General features: G+C 41.9%; 2 protein-coding genes across 24 annotated transcripts in view; one reads left to right on the top strand and one right to left on the bottom strand.

The window, feature by feature from the left end:
• The window catches only part of NCOR1 (nuclear receptor corepressor 1), a 148335-nt gene extending 144379 nt beyond the window's left edge, over window positions 1-3956 (bottom strand). For 20 of the 21 annotated variants that reach the window (XM_045778290.2, XM_045778304.2, XM_045778298.2 and 17 more), the window contains exon 1: window positions 3199-3398. The gene's annotated coding sequence lies outside the window, so the exon portion shown is untranslated. Of the gene's footprint in view, window positions 1-3198; window positions 3399-3824 lie in introns of those variants that run through there. The other variant, XM_045778291.2, reaches the window with a different exon arrangement.
• A 179-nt stretch (window positions 3957-4135) lies between these two features.
• Window positions 4136-21100, top strand: part of PIGL (phosphatidylinositol glycan anchor biosynthesis class L) — a 78925-nt gene continuing 61960 nt past the window's right edge. For 2 of the 3 annotated variants that reach the window (XM_045778310.2, XM_045778309.2), the window contains exons 1-2: window positions 4136-4735; window positions 17511-17610. In XM_045778310.2, coding sequence (XP_045634266.2) covers window positions 4501-4735; window positions 17511-17610 — 335 coding nt within the window. In that variant the 5' untranslated portion in view covers window positions 4136-4500. Of the gene's footprint in view, window positions 4736-9168; window positions 16772-17510; window positions 17611-21100 lie in introns of those variants that run through there. The other variant, XM_045778311.2, reaches the window with a different exon arrangement.

The following is a 21100-nucleotide window of genomic DNA, read 5'->3' as shown; positions in this document are numbered from 1 at the left end:
AATAAGACTAGATCATCTATGACTCTAAATCCTATAATTCTATAAATTATTAGCATTTTAATTTAACCAATTTAAAAAAAATTTTTTTTTGCGATCACTTTTAAGTAAAAGTAACAGTAGTATACACGGAAGAATCCAAATGAAGAACTCCACAGAAACATTAACATGGCTTTGTATGGTCTCACTCTCAAATGCAAAGAGAACAAACAAACAAAAAATAAGCATGCTGTATCTGAAGACTATCCAAGTAATATTTTGACCACACAAGCTTCTGGGGTAGAAAAAAATGGTAGAAGAACAGTAAAAATGTTCAAGGAAAACCACCACCACAAGAATACCAAATAAAAAACAGATGTCCTACATACAGTTATTGCTACATGACAGAAGCTTTTCATAGCTTTTCAATACTCCTAGGAAGTCCTGACAGGGGAAAAAAAAAAAAAAAACTGTTTTCTTAACCATCAATCTAAATGTACTTCTTGCATCCTCAGACCTGAAAAGGACAAAATATCAGGCAATCTAGAGACTGCCTTATTTGTGTACTTAATTGATCTGCTCAACTTTGTACCTTTACAGCATTTAGTAATTTACCCTGAACATAAAAGGCACATCACAACAGCTGAACAAGTGAATGAACTACATATGAATTTCTAATCAACAAATAAATCCAAAGAAAATAAATTCTGGTCAATCTTTATTACTTCTTTGCAAGGTATTCTAGTAAAATGCAACGTCTGAAGAGAAGAAACAGAAGTAACTAAGTACGCTGGACCTCCACGATTCCCAGGCATCAGTAAGAATCGGAACTTGCAATTAAGACAGATCACAAAATACAATTAAAACTGAGTAACAAAACATTCAAAAACAAAAACAAAAAACTGAGTAACAAATAGCCTGACATTTACCTACATCAACCCCTGGCCTATTCAAAAGCCTTTACTTCCTACTGCAGTAATGGCAAGAAAATCTCACCACTTCCCAAATTTAAAAAAAAAAAAAAAAAAAAGCTTACAAAAACTTGACTACATTTACCTAGCTTTGGAACCAACTTTTACTCAATTAAATTCAACGAAACGTAAGTTATTTTCAAGGACTTTCTTTTAAAAAATTATGTGAGCATACCAAATACTTAAAGTTTTACTATCTGATTAAATTCAACAAGACATTCAGTTAAAAATACATCTTCCTCAGGGGCCATGGAGGGAATCACAGCTATACATGTCATAGTAGGTAACAGGCCTATTCAGGTTAAGTTGTAATGTGAATACATTTTTCTAATTAGAATACAATGTTTATTCATTCAACAAACATTTGCAGTGTCAATATTCTACACAGAAAATAAAATCCTACATGGTGCCTTAACCGTAAAGATAAAATCTGAGAAGGGCCTATCCTGATCTCAAGAGTAGATAAAACTGGTTCCTAAATACAAGGTAGAAAGTGTGAATGCCATGGGAGAGGTGCAGATAAGCAATTCAGGAGTGCAAAGGAAGTTGTTACTACCTCACAGAAACATAACCCTTTCTACCTGTGTAAAGCAATTTCATAACTATTAACTCTCTTAGGATCACAGCAGCCAACCCGAGGAGAGTGGATGTTTTCCTACTATCATAGATGAGGAAACGGAAGCACAGAAAGGTTGACCAATGTTCCAAAATGTTACATAGTAAAAGGAAGAATCAGGACTCTTCGTATTGTATTTTCTCTGGGGGAGTAGTTCAACATATGGCAAGCCTTTTGCAAAAGGAAAGAGTATTTTGGTATTGCAAGTAATCCCATCCTTATGTATATATGTAAGTATGTGCACATTTATATATACGTGTGTTAACCTTGATTTCCATTGACAGGTGTGCTTCAAGCAAGGGAAGGCAACTGTGTACTATAAATATTAAAATAAATAAATAAGCTTCCACCGGATCTAACAGAATAAGCGAATGCAAACACTGTTTCTTCCTCCAACAACTTATGTTTATTTCTTCGGTAATTTTTACCCATTTCTAAATAAGATTCTAAAATCGTTCTATCTGCTCCTGAGCCCAGGCTACTTGGTTCATCCAATAAATATCTTTATGAAAGGATACATTAAGACATTTTTTAAACTATTAAAAATTAAATAACGCCAAGGGCTCTTCAGTTATCGAAAGGACAATCCCAGGTGACCTATTGGCAGCAGCTATTGATCAAGATATGCTGAACGAATGAATGAATATTTGTGGGCATTTTAAAATCCCGGGCCTGTTGCTCTTGGCTCAGTGTTCCGCCTCTCACCATTGCCTCACCACGACGCACACAAGGAACGCAAATTTCAATATTAATTAGGATACGATTAGGGAAGCAAATCTGATGCAGGTGAATACACTAATCCCAAAGATTAGAATTACCTGTGCCACTGCTCTCCAAGGTTAACTCTGTTGAAGTGGCGCCATGGCATGCAACACCAGTAGAAGAAAACTGACGCTTCCTGAGCAAACACTTTCCACAAATACCACTTAGTCCCACGTCCACCTCCAATAACGACTACACCTCATCCAGTCCAATCGAAGAATTCAGTCTGCTCTCCATTAAGACCGGTTTCTCAATTACAGTTTCCCAAATCCCTCTTCCTCTATGAGAATTCACTGACTTCACCCAAACACCAATAATAAAAGGCAGAAGGTAGAGGGTTCCGATCTTTGCCATCTCCACCACTACCCACCCTTCGCCATTACACCCCGAAGTGGTTTGCTCAGAAGGTGAACTAGTTTGCTCTTCACTCACTTGTCCATCGCTGTCACCCTCCCTAAGCCCTTCCACACTCCCAAGACGGCCACCAACTCCGCCTCAGAGTGCGCCCAGGCCCGCCACCTGCGCCGGCCCCACCTGGGCTCACCCGGCCCTCCCGGGCTCCCTCGGTCGGCCCGCAAGACTCCGCACGCCCCCTCCCCACAGGGCACCCGGCCGGCCGCAGCCCATTCTTCCTCCAAACTCCATAAGCCTCTTCCACTCGCCCAGCCCCAGCTCCCCGCCGCGCCCGACTCGCCCCGGGCGGCCGAGGGGAAGAGGCTGGGCGTCTGCGGCGGGACCCGACCTACCGGGCCCGCGACGCCCCTCGCCGGGCGGAGAAGCCGCTCCCGCGGCCGGCGCCCTGGGAGCCCTCGGAAGCCCCGGAGCGAGCGGGGGGCCCGGAGGCCGGGGCTGCGGGCGCCGGGGCCTACTCACCAGAAGCTGGCGGAGCGTGGTAGCCGGCGCGCCCCCGGGCCTGAGGAGCAGGACGCGGCCCCGGCGCGCGTCCCTACCCCGGGACCTCGCTCGGCGCGGCGAGCTGGGAGCTCACTCCAGCCGCCGCCGCCGCCGCCGCTGCTGCTTCGCCACCTTGGCCGCCATCTTGACTCAACCCCTCTCCCTCCCCCCCGGGTCCGGCGGCCGCCGCTAAGACGGCTCCGGCGCCGGCTCCTCCTCCTTCCGGAGGGCTGGGAGATCGACTCCCTCCGCTGGCCGAGCGCGGCTCCTACCTCGGCCGAGCTTCCTGGGTCGCCCCGCGCCTGGTCCCCTCGGCTCTCCCCTCGGCCTGGCGGCGGCGGTCCCCTCGAGCGGAGACGGGGCCGGGGCCGCGCTGTGCCCGGCCGGACACAGCGCGCTGCCATCGCGCACTCGGGCCGGGGCGGCCGCCGCGAGCCGGCCGGCTCCCGCGCGCTCGGGGCCTTCCCCGGGGCGTGGGAAAGGGAAGGGCCTGAGACCCCTCCGCGGCGCGGCGGCACCATGGCCGCCGCCTCCTCGGGCCCGGGCTGCGGGGAGGGAAGTCAGGTCCCCAGTGCTGGGAGCCGGAGGGCTGCACGTCGACCTACCCAAGATAGTTTCCAGGGCTGCGGCTGTAATTCGCAGCGGGACTTCACTGACATGTCAGGCGATGCTGATTTGTCCGTGATGTCTTTCCTTAATCTAGAGTCACCCGTCGGAGGAGCCCGTGGCTCTCGCGACTACGAAGTGCGCTCTCTCAGCCTTACTCTTCTAGAGAAATCACTGGACGGTTCCTCGTAACCGCGTGCTTTTCCTTCAGAGGAGCCACCACTCCACATGCCAAAATGAAGGATAAACAAAGTCGGTTCATCCGGATAAAGGGGCGAGCCAAATAATTACGAGAAAGTCTCAGGTTTTAACAAATGATTCACAAAATGGTGAATGGAGAGGAGGGAATTCAAGATAGGGAGGGCGGGTATTTTCAAACGCTTCTTTTTAAACCCATGGCACTGTAAGGACAAGGCTAGAAAGCTGGACGGCAAGGGAGTCGTCTCGAAATCGAGAAGGCAAAAAGACGTCGTAGATGCTGCAGAAAGTAGAACTAGATAAAGAACGGTTGGGGGGTGTCCTTGTAAAACCACAACAGGAACCCAGCGTTTTAAGCCTCTGGTCGGCAAAACGGACTTAAACTCGGAACGCAATTTCCGCGAGTGCAGTTTTCCCGCCGGAGGCTGGGTGTGCGGCAGCCTTCCTCCTGCGCAGGCGCAGTGCCGCCTGGAGAGGATGGAAGCCGTGGGGTTTCTATGTTTGGGAGCTGCGGTCCTAGCCTGGGGGTTCCTCTGGGTTTGGGACTCCTGGGAAAGAATGAAGAGTCAGGAGCCGGCTGGCGTCCCGGGAGGTGGAAGCAGGACCCTCCTAGTGATCGCGCACCCCGACGATGAAGCCATGTTCTTTGCTCCCACTGTGCTGGGCTTGGCCCGCCTGAGGCACCGGCTGTCGTTGCTCTGCTTCTCTGCAGGTAGGAGGCTATAGGCGGGGCGCTGGGAGCTGGGGCTGTGAAGGGTATTCTGGTGCTGATCTCAGTCGGCTTCTTCCCGAAGGGAAGCTAAGTTTAGGGAGCTAAGTGAATACAACGAAAGTCCCTTCTCTGGGCACTTCTCGGAGGATGGTGGCCCCAGCCTGTGGACTGCATCGGCCAACTTCCCAGGTTGGTTGGGGACGTCCAGACAATCTAGGCTGTATCGTACCTGCTCAAGCCCTTAACATTTTACTGCGAAAGGTAGCACAGGACCTTCCTGCTGCTTTTAAAATCCATTTTGTGCTAGAAAGATACATATGTCAAATTGAAGAGAGATTCGGATCATGAGACTAGGAAGTAATTTTATAGGTAATTTTAGAGTTCAGTTCCACCAACTTTGAGTGAAGAGGCCTCTCAAAGAGTAAGTCCTCCTTAACCATACAGAAAAGATGGACTGGGAAAACAAAAATTGACCATGATACTGGATTATGGTGGTATTTGCACAACTGTATAAATGACATTGAACTGTACATAGACAGTGGGTATGTAAAATTATACCTCAATAAAGCTGTTTTTAACAAATGCCCATGACCTCTTTTCCCACTTGGTTGTGTGTCATTACAGTTCTTTTTCTACACTGATTTTGTACAGAAATCCCATTTTATACAGAAATCCCATTTTATACAATTTTACATTTTTCACTGAACATTAGTTTTCATTCATTTACCAAATATTTGTTTTTTATTATTTTTTTTAAAGATTTTATTTATTTGAGAGAGAGCACTACCAGTGGGGAGAGGCAGAGGGAGAGGGAGAAGCAGACTCCCTGCTGAGTGGAGAGCCCTACAAGAGGCTCGATCCCAGGACGCCAAGATCATGACCCCAGTGGAAGGCAGATTCTTAAGGACTGAGCCACCCAGGTTGACCCTACCAAATATTTATTAAAAATTTATGTGCATATGTTAATTAATTGAATTTAAATAAATAAAAAAAGAAATTATATGTAAAAATTAATAAACAAGCCATTTTTTAAAGAAAAATTATGTGCACTGCACACTATTAGAATGGCCAAAATCCATAGCATTGACAACACCAAACGCTGGTGAGGGTGTGAAGGAACAGGAACTCTTACTCATTGATGACGGGAATGCAAAATGCTTCAGCCACTTTGGGAGACTATTAGTTTCTTATAAAAAACTAAACATGCTCAGGGGCACCTGGGTGGCTCAGTCGTTAAGCGTCTGCCTTTGGCTCAGGGCGTGATCCTGGCGTTATGGGATCTAGCCCCACATCAGGCTCCTCTGCTGGGAGCCTGCTTCTTCCTCTCCCACTCCCCCTGCTTGTCTCTCTCTCTCACTGGCTATCTCTGTGTCAAATAAATTTTTTTTAAAAAATCTTAAAAAAAAAAACTAAACATGCTCTTACCAAACCATCCAGCAATCACCCTCCCTGTTATTTACCGAAAGGAGTTGAAAACATGTCCACGAAAAAAACCTATCCACAGGTGTTTATAGCAGCTTTACTCAAAATTGCCAAACCTTGAAAGCAACTAAAACTACATCCAGATGTTAGAATATTATTCAACGCTAAACAGAAATGAACTATCGAGCCATGAAAAACATGGAGGAACCTTAAATGCATATCACTAAGTGAAAGAAGCCCATCTGAAAAGGCCAAATACTGTATGATTCCAACCATATGACATTCTGGAAAAGGCAGAACTAGAAGGACAGTAAAAAAGATCAGTGGCTGCCGGGGGGGTTGGGGGGAAAGAAGGATGAGTTGGAGGAACACAGAGGATTCTTCTGCAGTGAAAATACTGTATGGTATAATAACAAGGGACACATGTCATCGTACAATTGTCCAAACCCGCAAACCGTACACCACCAAGAGCGAGGCCTAATGTAAACTATGGACTTTGGGTGATTATGATGTGTCAATGTAGGTTCATCCATTGGAACATGTACCACTTGCATGGGGGATGTTGATCATGAGAAAGACTGTGCCTGTGTAGGGACGAGGGGTATATATGAAATCTCCATTCGTTCCTCTCAATTTTGGTGTGAACCTAAAACTGCTCTAAAAAGCATAGTTTTAATTAAAAAAATAACTTTGTAATTAAAAAAATTATATGCTAGTCCTTACTCTATATACCCTAGGAATAAAACAGTGAAACAAGCTAGACTCATTTGCAAGATGTCCTTGTGAAACATAATGTAAGCATTTACCCATGTCAATAAGAACTAGATAATAATAGCCTTTGTTTGTTTCAAGTTTTTATTTAAATTCTAGTTAATTAACGTGTAGTGTAACATTGGTTTCAGGATAATAGCCTTTTAAATGGTTTCATTGAGATAAACCCTAATTTAGTCATCCCTTTATTGTATGTATCTTTAGGGGGGTTTTGCCAGTTTAGCACTAACACAGGTAACAGCATTTTTATGTATTTCATCGTATTTCATTAGGACTGATTTCTAAATGTGGCTGTTTTTAAAGCTTCATATGCAAATCTAATTCCCCAAAACATACCAATTTATATTCTCACTAACAGGTAATGAGAGTATCTGCCTTAATATAGCACCCTTTCTAGCATGGACTTGTATTTTATGTGTTACTTCTTGACATAATACTTTTTCCCCTCAAAATCTTTTGTTGCCAGTGAGGTTAAACCCGTTTTTCATATTTATTGAGAATATGGGTCTACGAGCTTTTTCTTCTCAGTTTGTGCTGTTACGGATGTTAATTGTAAATAGGTAGAGGTAATGGCCTCATTGTTTGCTTTTATGTTTTATAGTACAACCACGGGAGGCAAATAGTAACAAATTTGTTTCAAGTTCTTGGAGAGAAACCTGGATTTTATTTACCAAGTATTATAAGTGCAATGGCTTCTTCAGTAAATTTCTCCTTATTTTTTAGCAGGTTGGAACTTCCAGAAACCAAAATTTTTTCAAATGAAAAAATATAAGGCATCCCCTTGGTACATATTAAATATACAGTATCTTTGTCTTGCAAGTGTTTCCTCTGAACTGAACTTGCCATTTAAATTGTTCTCTTGTAACTGTTTTAGAAAGATTTATTTATTAGAGAGAGCATGGGGGTGGGGGGTGCAGTGAGAGGGAGAGAGAGATTCTTAAGCAGGCACCACGCCCAGCACGGAGCCCATGGCGGGGCTCCACCTCAAGACTCTGAGATCATGACCTGAGCCGAAATCAAGAGTTGATGGCTTAACCAACCAAGCCACCCAGGCGCCCCTCTTGTGATTTTTAAATTTCTTTTATTTTTCTAATTACTTTTAAAATCCCCAATTCATTCAAAAGGTGCAGATTAAACATGACCCACACTCCTAATTTACTTTAACATGAAAAGCAGGAAGCTAGTAATTTGTGATACGATACGGTGAAAGCTGTAATAGCATTGATAGAGAAGATACTATGGACACAAGTGGAGAAAAGCATGAATTCTCATCTCAAGGTTTTAGATAAAGGAAACTTCTCCAAAGAGGTTTTCTTCCGAGCTGGTCTTTAAAAATAGGACTAGGTGTATAGGAAATGGGCCACACTGTTCTAGGCAGTAGTACAAGCATCAGTAAGTCTTGGACTTAAATGAGCATTCATTCTAACTACATTGCCAGTTTTAAGGGGCAGGGAAAGAAATGTACTATTTGTTATTAGTTCCTCATTTAATACTTTCAGCAATCCCATGATAGTCATTATTAAATATATAAAACATTGTGTGTGTGTCATTTGTTATTCCTGTTTTACAAATATGGAAACTGAATCACAAGGAGGTTAAATAACTTGACTAAAGTGACCAGCTAGAATATAGAGACTCCCGGACCCTGTTCTTTTTTTTTTTTTTTTTTTTTTTTTTTTAAGATTTTATTTATTCATTTGACAGAGAGAGAGAGATAGCCAATGAGAGAGGGAACACAAGCAGGGGGAGTGGGAGAGAAAGAAGCAGGCTCCCAACAGAAGAGCCCGATGTGGGGCTCGATCCCAGAACTCCAGGATCACGCCCTGAGCCAAAGGCAGACACTTAACGACTGAGCCACCCAGGCACCCCCTGGACCCTGTTCTAAACCATTACACCCAGTCTGCCTCTCGCATTGTCTAGTACGCTGTATCAATTGAAGAAATAACTATTTTGATTCCCAGTATATGTTCCAAGACCCACTAGTTCATCAAACTGCCATTAAATTAAATTTTGGAGATATTAACCAGATGTGCTGTCCCGCACTTAGAGGTTCACAGCCCTCATTAGAATATCAACATCTTTGGGGCGCCTGGGTGGCACAGCGGTTAAGCGTCTGCCTTTGGCTCAGGGCGTGATCCCGGCGTTATGGGATCGAGCCCCACATCAGGCTCCTCCGCTATGAGCCTGCTTCTTCCTCTCCCACTCCCCCTGCTTGTGTTCCCTCTCTCGCTGGCTGTCTCTATCTCTGTCAAATAAATAAATAAAATCTTTAAAAAAAAAAATCAACATCTTTGAGAAGTCTTATAAAATAGCCTGTTTACCTTTGTTTCATCCAACATTTCTCCAGTTTATGTAACCACCGAAATACCTATTAATTTACACATGGGAGAAAGCTGCTATGGTAGCTACAGTAGGCTGTTACTGATTATCTTTGGTGGAGAATTGACACAACGAGGTCTGTGTTTTAGAAAGCTCATTCTGGTGGCAATGTGGAGAATGGTTTAGAGGGAAAAATTGAAGTTGGGGAAAACCAGTTCAGCCCCTCCTTTCCCCTCAGACTGTACTCCACTTCTCATACATGAGATTTCCCTGTATCTTATACTGTTCTCTTTGTCACTTTGACATCCCTGTGCCAATATCATGCTATCTTAATTACTGTAGTTTTTGGTTTGGTTTGGTTTGGTTTGGTCTTTGTAAGATTTTATTTTCGGGGTGCCTGGATGGCTCAGTCGGTTAAGCATCTGCCATCAGCTCAGGTCCTGATCTCAGAGTCCTAGGATCGAGCCCCATGTTGGGCTCACTGCTGAGCCTGCTTCTCCCCTGCCTCTGCTGCACCCCCTGCTTGTGTTCTCTCTCTCTTTTTCTCTCTCTCTCAAATAAATAAATAAATCTTAAAACGAAAAAGATTTTATTGTTTTAAGTAATCTCTACATCCAGCGTGAGGCTCAAACTCATAACCCTGAGATCAAGAGTCACACATTCCACAGACTGAGCCAGCCAAGCACTCCGTTTAAAAAAAAAAAAAAAAAAAAAAGATTTTATTGGGGTGGCCTGGGTGGCCCAGTCGGTTAAGGGTCTGACTCTTGACTTAGGTTCAGGTCATTATCTCAGGGTCATGAGATCAAGCCCCGCCTTGGGGGCTCTGCCATTGGCTCAGCATGAAGTCTGCTTAAGACTCTCTTTTCCCCTTCCTCAGCCCCTCCCTTCCATGCTCTCTCTCTCAAATAAATAAATTTTTTTTAAAATTCAGGGGATTCTAAATCTAAATCTAAAAAAATATTAGAGAGAGAGGGAGCACAAGTGGAGGGAAGGACAGAGGGAGAGGGAGAAGAAGACTCCCCACTAAGCGGGGAGCCCAACGCAGGGCTGGATCCCAGGACCCTGAGATCACAACCCGAGCCAAAGTTAGACACTTAACCGACTGAGCCAGGCGCCCCAGCCAAGCACCCCGTAATTACTGTAGCTTTTATACACTGTTATCTGGTATGATACGCCCTCTGATCTGTGGTTCTTCAGGGTGTGTTTGCTGTTTTTGACCCTTTTTTCTCCCAAATACATTTTAGAATAAGGTTGGTTGTGTTCAAGGAAAAACTTTTCTGGCATTTTCATTGGAATTTCACTGACTGTTGATCAATATAAGGGAAGTTGATGTATTTTCTTTTTCTTTTTTTGAAAGTTGACATATTTTCAATATAGTCTTCCCATCTATGATTTTACAGTCTGCTGGTTTACACTGGCCTGCTTTAATGTCTATAAAATGTTTTATAACAGTCTTACATATGTATTGAGATGATTAGTAATGTTGTCCTTTAATCTGTTTCTCATATCCAGAGGTTCTCTTTGCAAATAGAATAGTCTTGTTACATTTTCATAGTTTGATCCTCTCTTTTATTTCTTTAAATATATATATCTGCTTCTAATAATTCTAGTTTTTGGAGTCTTTGTGTCTGATTCTGCTCTTTCAGTAACTCCTTCTGAGTGACTTCTTTCCAAGTGTATTTTGCGGGTCTTTTTTTTTTTTTTAATCATAAGCACATGTTTCTTGGAACCATACTTATAATATTTTGATGATTTATATCTGCTTCAGCCAGTCAGCAAAGGGTACTGCCCACCTTAGATCACGCCAAACCAGAATTTTTTATTTTATTTTATTTTTTTAAAGATTTTATTTATATGACAGAGAGACACAACGAGAGAGGGAACACAAGCAGGGGGAGTGGGAGAGGGAGAAGCAGGTTTCCCACCAAGCGGGGAGCCCGACGCGGGGCTCGATTCCAGGCCCCTGGGATCATGACCTGAGCCGAAGGCGGACGCTTAATGACTGGAGCCACCCAGGCGCCCCTCCAAACCAGAATTTTAGATTGAGATTTTTCAGACTGTAGAGCTAGCGTAAGCTCAGGGCCCAAACCCAAGTGCATTAACTGTCTAATGCTGTGTGACAAATTATCTCAAAACTTAGTGGCTTAAGGCAATAACGATTCCTTATGTCTCATGGCTTCAAACAGCACAGTAGTCTCCACGCCACAATGCTTAGTACCTCAGCTGGCAGCCCCAAAGGCTGGGGACTAGAATCACCTGAATCAGCTAGAGCTGACCAGAACATCCACATATGGTAAGTCCCTGTAATTTGGGCTTCTTAAGCTGGTGGCCAGGTTCCTGGGCAAGAATTCTGAGAGCAAGCCTGCACGAAGGGATAGGTAGCCACATGACCTTTTATGGTCTAGCCTTGGGAATCAGGCAGTGTCACTTTCACCGCATTCTGCTTGTCAGGGCAGATCCCAAGTCCCATCCAGATTCAAGGAGAGAAATAGACTCCACCTGTTGATAGGGACAGCAAGGTTCTCTAAGTGCATGTGGGACTAGAAATACTGCTGTAGCTATTTTTGGAAAACACAGTGTGCCTCACCAAGTGAAAACAAGCGTGTGCTTCACAGTTCGTAGGGGATGACGTTTTCCTCATTTTCCTTCCCTCTGGAACCTGAGACAGAGATATAGCTCCACCATCTCTGCTTCAAGTGGGTTTTCTCCTAGTTCGCCTGCTGTAGATTTGGCCTCTTAAACGTCCTGTCTTCATGTAGAGGTCTCCTTATTTGCACCCAACCTTTATCTCCTCCTGCCCTGACTTTAGGCCACCAGGCGTAGGTTCCCTGGGTTCCAGTGCCCTCTACCTGTCTGGATTTGTGCTTACCTATTGTTTGAGATCTCCAAAGATAGCCCTTACTTTCCTACTAATTCAGCCATACACTCTTTTCTCTTTTTTTTAAGAGTTTATTTATTTGAGAAAGAGAGAGAACAAGCGGCGGGGAGGGGCAGAGAGAGAGAGAAGTAGACGCCCTATTGAGCAGGAAGCCCGACATGGGGCTGGATCCCAGGACCCTGGGATCATGACCTGAGCCAAAGGCAGTCGCTTAATTGACTGAGTCACCCAGGTGCCCCTCAGCGATACATCCTAAAACATGTTGGCCTTTCATTTCACCTGTTCAGGCATTCTGTGCTAAGAAGGTCCCTCCAGACATCTGATCCACCTTACTTCCTAAAACAGAACTTATCAGGATATTTTTAATACTGCTTTTTAACCATGAATAATTCTTCAGCATTTTCCTCATTGAGCTATATTTCGATCCAGCCTCAAGGTGTTAGTCTCATTTCACTTTTTTCTTTCTGATCCAGTACATTTGGGATTTCTAAAAAAGTATGATCTTAAGTATTCACTGTACCCTGTTGAGAATGGAATATATTAGTAATATTTAAAATTATGAATTCTATGTACACCTGAAACTGCACCCATCAGTTATATCTCAATAAAAATCAAACAAAAATAAGTTAAAAAATAAATTAAAACATGAATTCTGTTTCTTTAAGGGAGTTACAGAAACTTCAAAACATGACACAAAGGTTACATATATTTCTGGTCCTAATTTATAAAAATAAAAATTTTATATTTCTATACATAAATACACGTATATATAAATAAAATAGGTGTTTTTCCCTAAGGTTTCGGTTGATAGGATTTCCATATGATCATGCTAACCAAAGAATACATAGGCATCCAAGGACTCACTGGAAACAATGCTTATTCATAGACATTGATGCTGATGGGTGAACTGATAGGTTAGCTGTTTATGAGCACTTTATATATTTCTAAATATATATTTACCTTCTTTTTTTAATAATTAAGCTTAGTATTTATATGCCATTTCTACACAACCCCTATTCTGAACCTAGCAGTATTTAAGTATCTGTAAAAATGTTTATGTCTTGCTGAGTATTTACCCAATTAAAGAATGCTACACACTTTTCAGAGCTTTTATTTACTTAATAAGTTAGAATTTTAAGTCTAAAAATAAAGGACTTGCTTAAACTATGAGAAACCACAAAAGAAATGCTAATAAACATCAGGGAAGAAGATCAAGTCAGAGACCAAAGAGAAGTCCCACAGTGACAAAGATTGACATGAACTGTGAAAAGGAAAGACCCAAGTGTGAAAGAGAAGGAAAATGCAGTAGAACTCATCTGATAGAAGTATAGAATGGGAATAATCAAAACAATGCATTCTGAAGAGCTTAGTATTGGAAATACTTGTTATAACTGCTCACTGCAGTGAATTAGACACCATTCTCATGCAGTACATAGATCATTCCATCCGATACAGATATGACCAAATATTCAGAAGAAGTTTCCCATATGTTTGGTCTTGTTAATGACAAGCTATGTGTAAGTCACAGATCAAGGAAACTAACAAAAAGTAATATTCCCCTTAGTAAACATCTTTATTAACATACTCCTTTTAGGGGGCGCCTGGGTGGCACAGCCGTTAAGCGTCTGCCTTCGGCTCAGGGCGTGATCCCGGCGTTATGGGATCGAGCCCCACATCGGGCTCCTCCGCTATGAGCCTGCTTCTTCCTCTTCCACTCCCCCTGCCTGTGTTCCCTCTCTCGCTGGCTGTCTCTCTGTCAAATAAATAAAACCTTTAAAAAAAAAATACTCCTTTTAGGAATAATAAGGAAATACAGTACTTCTTGTGCCTGAAACTAAGTAACATTGTGTATCAGCTGTACTTCAATAATAATTTTTTAAAAATACAGTACTTACAAGCATGAGTATATTCGTTGATAATAGCATATGGCAGTGTTCCTTGATCTTGACTGCATAGACACATGCTCAGGTTGTTGGGTTTTTTTTAAATGATCTTTTAAAAACTTGTTCTACCAGTTTTGTTTTGTTTTGTTTAAGATTTTATTTTTAAGTAATCCACACTGAACATGGGGCTTGAACTCACAACCCCGAGATCAAGAGTCGCGTGCTCCACGCCCTGAGCCAGCCAGGCGCCCCTCTACCAGTTTTAAAGACCTAATTTCTGGGGCACCTGGGTGGCACAATTGGTTAAGACACCGGCTCTTGGTTTGAGCTCAGGTCCTAATCTCGGTCAAGATCTCAGGTTTGTGAGATTGGGCTCCGTGGCAGGCCCCACGGTCAGTGTAGAGTCTGCTTAAGATTCTCTCTCTCTCCCTTTGCCCCTCCCACTCATGCACTCTCTCTCTCTAAAATAAATAAGTAAATCTTAAAAAAAAAGATATAATTTCTGTTTTATGGTGATAGCTAATAACTGAAAGATTTTTATTCAGTGCAAATCTAATTTTTTAATATTTTTTATTGTAGAAAAACATACATAACATGAAATTTACCATTTTAGCCATTTTTAAATATTCAGTGAGTGGCATGAAGTACATTCACAATATTGTGTAACCATCACCACTATCTGTTTCCAGAATTTTTTCATCATCCCCAGCAGAATTCCACATATTAAGCAATAATTCCCCATTTCTTCCTCTCCCCAGCCTCTGGCTACCACTAGTGTACTCCGTCTCCAGAATAATTTAAGTATTCTAGGTACTTCGTATAAGTAGAGTCATGCAATAGTTGTCCTTTTATGTCTGGCTTTTTTTTTTTTTTTAAGATTTTATTTATTTATTTGAGAGAGAGAGAGAGCACAAGCAGGGGGAGGGGAGGAGCAGACTCTGCCTAGCAGGGAGCCTGATGTGGGACTCAATCCTGGGACTCCAGAACCATGACCTGAGCCGAAGGCAGACACTTAAGCAACTGAGGCACCCAGGCTCCCCTTATGTCTGCCTTACTTTAATTAGCATTATGTTTTCAAAGTTCATCCATGTTGTAGCATGTATCAGAATTTCATTCCTTTTTAAGACTGAATAATACCCCATTATATGTATATAGAACATTTTGCTTATTTGGACACCTGGGTTGTTTCCTTTTTTTGGGTATTGTGAATAATGCTGCTAAGAACACAGGTACACAAGTATCTATTTGAGTCCCTGTTTTCAGTTTTTTTGAGTATATACATAGGAGTAGAATTGCTGAGTTATATGTTAATTCTATGTTTAAATTTTTGAGGCATCACCAAACTGTTTTCCACAGCAGCTATACCATTTTATGTTCCCACCAGCAATGCACAAGGGTTTCAATCCCCACATCCTCACTTACACTTGTAATTTTTTGTGGTGATGGCTTTTTGTTTTGTTTTGCTTTTAGATTTTATTTTTAAGTAATCTCTACACCCAGCATGGGGCTCGAACTCACAACCCCGAGATCAAGAGTTGCACGTTCCACCAACGGAGCCAGGCAGGTGCCCCTGCTCTTTTTTTGGTTTTGTTTTTGCTATAGCCATCCTAGTACACGGACCACTGAATGAATGTGAACATTATAGAACATTCACGAAAGCTGACGCATAAAGGACAAGGTATACAAATTAAGAGGAAAAGTTCTAAAGCTTTTCCTCACCCCCACAAATAATCTTGTGCATCCCGAGTACACCTACCCGAGTTGAACACAGTTCTAGAATGTCTCATTAAGAGCTGCTGAAGGATCTCGGGCACTGACTGTTGAAATGCCTACATGTTTACCAAACTTAGGGAAAATTTTTTAAATGATCTCGGACTTCAACTTCTTAACCTATTTTAAGTTCCTTAATTCAAACACAAAGTCATAAAACCAAGTCCATAAACCCATTAGCCTCCGCTCGAAGCCGTTTCTCAGAATCATCATCACAGTCTGATGTGCACAGCCTCTGGACTTAGGAATCACCTACTAGTGTTCCTTAGACTCTTTACCACCGAAGATCAAGAAAGCTTAAGATGAAATAGGAGAGGGTATGTGTATGGATTTGAGAGGAGCCTAAAATATAATAACCATCATCAAATTGACTATAGTTTCTATCTGACTTAAAAAAAAAGTAACTAAAATATTGTGATGGGGACAATACAAAACTAATCTATCATCTGGAGTCTTTTTAGGGTTAGTCCCTTTGTTGGAGACAATGTAATGACTGCCTCCTTTCTGGGTTCAAACAGTTCACAACTAGCACTAGATTAACTCCTGCCAAAGTTGAAAGGTCTCGTGTGGCAGTTTTTCTCTGGGTTATCAGGCCAGTAAAGGAAGCCTCTCTTTGCTTAGCACTTCATGAGTGCCTGAAGTGTCCTGGACTCCAGGACGATACAAAGTTGAATGAGACTGTGACTTTTAAGGTCACTGACATTTAGGAATTAATAATCTAATTATGGAGAAAAGTTCATACGTCTGAGCAGAGTACCGGAAATGATTTCTTGCCGTGGAAAAATGGGAGGCTTCCCAGAGGGAATGCCAATTGGTCAGGACAATGAAAATGGATTGTAATACAGGAAGAAATGAAGCAGAGGAGGGGAAAGGTAAAGCCAAAGAAGTCAAGGAAAGAGAACATACTGCGTACTGAACTGGGTGGATATGCATTGTCTCATGGAATCCTCAGGAAAGCCGTGGGAGGAGATGGCCATCCTCTCCACTTTACAGGTGAAGAACATGTGACGTGGCTGCATGAAGTTAAGTAACTCCCGCACATTACACATGCAGTTATCTGCTGGAGAGTCGAATTAAGGGATGCATTAGCTAGACAACTGCTCGTAAGTGCAGTTTAAGTGGTACTAAAACTTCACTGTATATTATTTGTAAGGATACAGAGAAGCTGTACTTAGCAGAACCATTCTTAGGAAATAGAATATATGTGTTGGGAAAAGAAGGGATATATAAGCTCTTTGGGACACTGATGTGGTCAAGATCCCCCAGGGACACATTTTCCCTAATACTCAGGAGTAGGAGCCTCTGCTTTAAATAAATGTTCAACAGATATTTGAGGACTATCAATTTAAAGGTGCCCAAATTAATAGCGTGCCCAGGTACCTGGCTTACTCTGGGCAATTATAGAAGAGGCAATTTTAAGTCTGCTTAACTCCAGAGCCAGTGGTCTTGGTGATGTGCAATACTGCCTGTAGCATGCAACCAAAATGCAGCCAGACAGACAGGCAAAAGGACAGATAGATAGATACAGAGATGGGGAAGGATTAAATGGTGGTGATTCTAAAGATTGGGCTGCTGTCAGTCTTCTCATAGGAGTGTTTCCTTCAGCGTTTTATCATAACCACAAGTTTTCAGGTGGCTTAAGTCCCTTAGGGAACAAGATGAGATAAGAACGAGTAAACTGATGGATTTCCACTATTAAAGAAATCTACCACTGTCTATTTGTTATCTTCAGGAAATTACTACAATCAAGGGGAGGTGCGTAAGAAAGAACTTTTGCAGAGCTGTGATGTTTTGGGGATTCCACCCTCCAGTATAATGATTATTGACAACAGGTAATTTATCCTTCAAAAATGTAGAAATTCGTTGGCAATAAAAATACTCAGCGGTACACTCAAAAGACACAAAAAAACTAATGTGGGTGGATAAGAACATCTTATTTGAGAAGTCTACTTAAAATAGTTTCACATTTGTTTTTAAATGACAGTGTAATGCAAATAAGTGTTTTCAACTTCTGTTCAGATTGTCTCCGAAGATAGCTACTTCTCTTTTAATCTTTAAAAAAAAAATTGTTACAAGAGTTCGAAAATTACACAAAAGTATAAAGAACCGTGTCATGAACCCCCATATGCCCATTACCAAAGCCCAGTAATTATCCAGCCTTTTTTATACTTGCTTCATCTACCCCCACTTCACATCTTTTGTGTGTGCGACGCATTACTAAAGAAAATCCAGCCATCAGGTTGTTTCACCCCTGGAGAGCTAGATACACATCTCTTAAGAAGATACACGTTCTTCCCTATGGTCACAATGCCATTATTATCACGTCCAACAAAGTTAATAATTAATTAATAATTCGTTAATATTGGTGTCCTCCAACACCCAGTCCATACTGACATTTCTCCAAGTAACTCAGAGTGTTTTTTCAATTGGTTTGTTCAAATCAGGGCCTAGAGGAGTCCACACAGGATAGTTGGTTGGCATTCTGCACTTCGTTGTCCCTTCCTCCTTCCCCAACTTGTCTTTGATTGTTGAAAAAGCTTAGTTGTCATGTAGAATGTCGTGCATTCTGGATTTGTCTGCCTCCTCATGGTATTAAGTTGTTCTTCTATCATCCATATTTCCTGCAAATGAGAACTTAGCTGGAACTGTCAGGGGAGAGAACACTGCATCAACTGTACTGTGTACTTCATATTGAATCATTTCAGGGGACCGCAAGCTATCTGATTGTCTCGCTTATAATGATTCTACCATTGATCAGTGAATTCACATGGCAATGGCTACTCCTTTCATTTTAAAGACTCACACCCACCTTTCATGTAATGCTTTCACGATTGCCTGAATCATTGGTTAACCAGAAATAGCCAAATGCTGAGTTTCTAAATGTCTCCTGCATTCTAAATGTATTAGCTATAATTCTCCTGCAAAGCAAAACTTTATCAGCTGGGGCTATTTAGTTACCCTAGTATATAATTTGATCTGAAAAGACAGGATAAAGCTTAATTCTTATTTTATTTTATTTATGTATTTGAGAGAGAGAGGGAGAGGGAGCAGGAGCAGGGAGAGGGGCAGAGAGAGAAGCAAACTCCCCACTGAGTAGGGAGCTGGACTGAGGGCTCAGTCCCAGGCCCCTGGGATCGTGACCTGAGCCAAAGGCAGATGCTTAACCAACTGAGCCACCCAGGCGCCCCTAAATGCTTAATTCTTTAATTGCCATTTTCAGAATAAGGAGTCAATGCCCTGCATACCTCCAGTGGTAATCCATTGTGGCTTAGATGGGAGAGGAGGGCACTTTTTAATTTCATCTGGTACCTATGTGTTTTTATGTATTCAGGGTTTCCGTTTCAGGCGTGTTCTTTGATTCTCCAGTTGTCTCGTCTTTGGTTCTTGAGCCTCTTAATGTTAGCTCCTATGTCCTTTTGGCATGGTCTTTTTAGTTTTGTAGGATTTGCTTGCTGTCAGGGACAACGAGATTTTCCAGCACCTTCTTGTATGCTTTCCTGCACCAGTGCTGGCATCAGCCGTCCCTCCAGGGAGCTTTGGTTTCTCTTGGTAGGGTGTGGTGTTTAGAGACCATAACCAGAGTTACTAGGAGTGTTTATTGCTACAGTATTATTATTTCCTGTTGTTACTTGACCTTCATAGTGGACAGAGCTAGTAAATATGTTTTGGGTTTTTTTTTTTTTAAGGAAAATGAAATCAGAAATACTAATTCTTACAATGTAGAGTTAATATTTCAGGAGTTTTGTTTAATATCTTTGATTTTTACATCGAATCTTCTTTTTTCTTACACCATAAATCTTGCTTTCTAACAACATAACGTAATTATTCTTTTTTTAAATCTTGTTTAAGGATTTTATAAAACGTGAATGAAAAAATACTTGAAAGCAGATATTGAAAACCAAGGCTAAATATAATATGACTGATCATGATGTCTGCAATTTACTCTAAAATGATTCAGAAAAAAAAAATGCAGGGGCACCTGGGTGGCACAGTCGCTAAGCATCTGCCTTCGGCTCAGGGCGTGATCCCAGCATTCTGGGATCAAGCCCCACATCACGCTTCTCCCCTGGGAGCCTGCTTCTTTCTCTCCCACTCCCCCTGCTTGTGTTTCCTCTCTTGCTGGCTGTCTCTCTCTGTCAAATAAATAAATAAATAAATAAATAAAATATCTTTAAAATAAAAAAAAATGCATACCTATATAGATTAAGCCAAAATAGTAAAATATTAACAATTTGAATCTTGATGAAAGATACGTGAGTGTTGATTATACTACTCTTTTAACTTCTTTGTAAATTTTTATAATAGAAAAAGTTTCGAGTACCATACATGTGCCTTAAACTCTGATTATTTTCTGGCATATATAATTACTGACCTTCATCTTCAATTTAAAAAAAAAAATCAGGGGCACCTGGGTGGCTCAGTCAGTGAAGCGTCTACCTTTGGCTCAGGTCATGATCCCAGGGTTCTGGGATCAAGCCCCACATCAGGCTCCCTGCTCAGTGGGGAGCCTACTTCTCCCTCTCCCCATCCCCCTGCTTTTGCTCTCTCTCTCTGTCAAATAAATATATAAAATCTTTAAAAAAAAAAATCAGAGGTCTATATAACAGCAACAGAGTTCATGAGTATTACTACCCTTTGGGCTTAAATATCTGTTCCTTACCAGCAACGTGGCTCTCGGGATTTATTATAAATTAGACTGTGCTTGCTTCCTTCTTTTAAGGTTTTCCTTTTCTGTTATTGGGTAATGTGCAAGAAGGAGATAATACAACTTATAACATGATGAAGATACAAGTTCCTTTAAGTATAGGCAAAGAAGAAATAAAACAATCACCCTGAAACTATATAAAAGGCCAAAGTAGTGGGGCGCCTGGGTGGCACAGCGGTTAAGCGTCTGCCTTCGGCTCAGGGCGTGATCCCGGCGTTCTGGGATCGAGCCCCACATCAGGCTCCTCCGCTATGAGCCTGCTTCTTCCTCTCCCACTCCCCCTGCTTGTGTTCCCTCTCTCACTGGCTGTCTCTATCTCTGTCAAATAAATAAATAAATAATCTTTTAAAAAAAAAAAAAAAAAGGCCAAAGTAGTAATTTTGCTAATGTTTTCAACTCGTTCCTACAAAACAAAATTTGCCCTGCTGTTTTTACAGGCCAGGAGTACTAGAGAAGTTATATCGTTACTATAACCCGTATCTACTTATACCATAATTTTCAGATCCTGTTTGTCCAGGAAATGAGTCCCATTTGGATAGTTTACCTTTAAGCACGCAAACACTAACCAATTTCTAACATGAACTGGTAACTTTACTTAACAGTTGGCCTTAATTCCG

Source organism: Ursus americanus, chromosome 14, assembly GCF_024610735.1.
Source record: "Ursus americanus isolate L20-20 chromosome 14, mUrsAme1.1.p, whole genome shotgun sequence".
Classification (NCBI taxonomy): domain Eukaryota; kingdom Metazoa; phylum Chordata; class Mammalia; order Carnivora; family Ursidae; genus Ursus; species Ursus americanus.
This window is presented reverse-complemented; position numbering and strand designations above follow the sequence as displayed.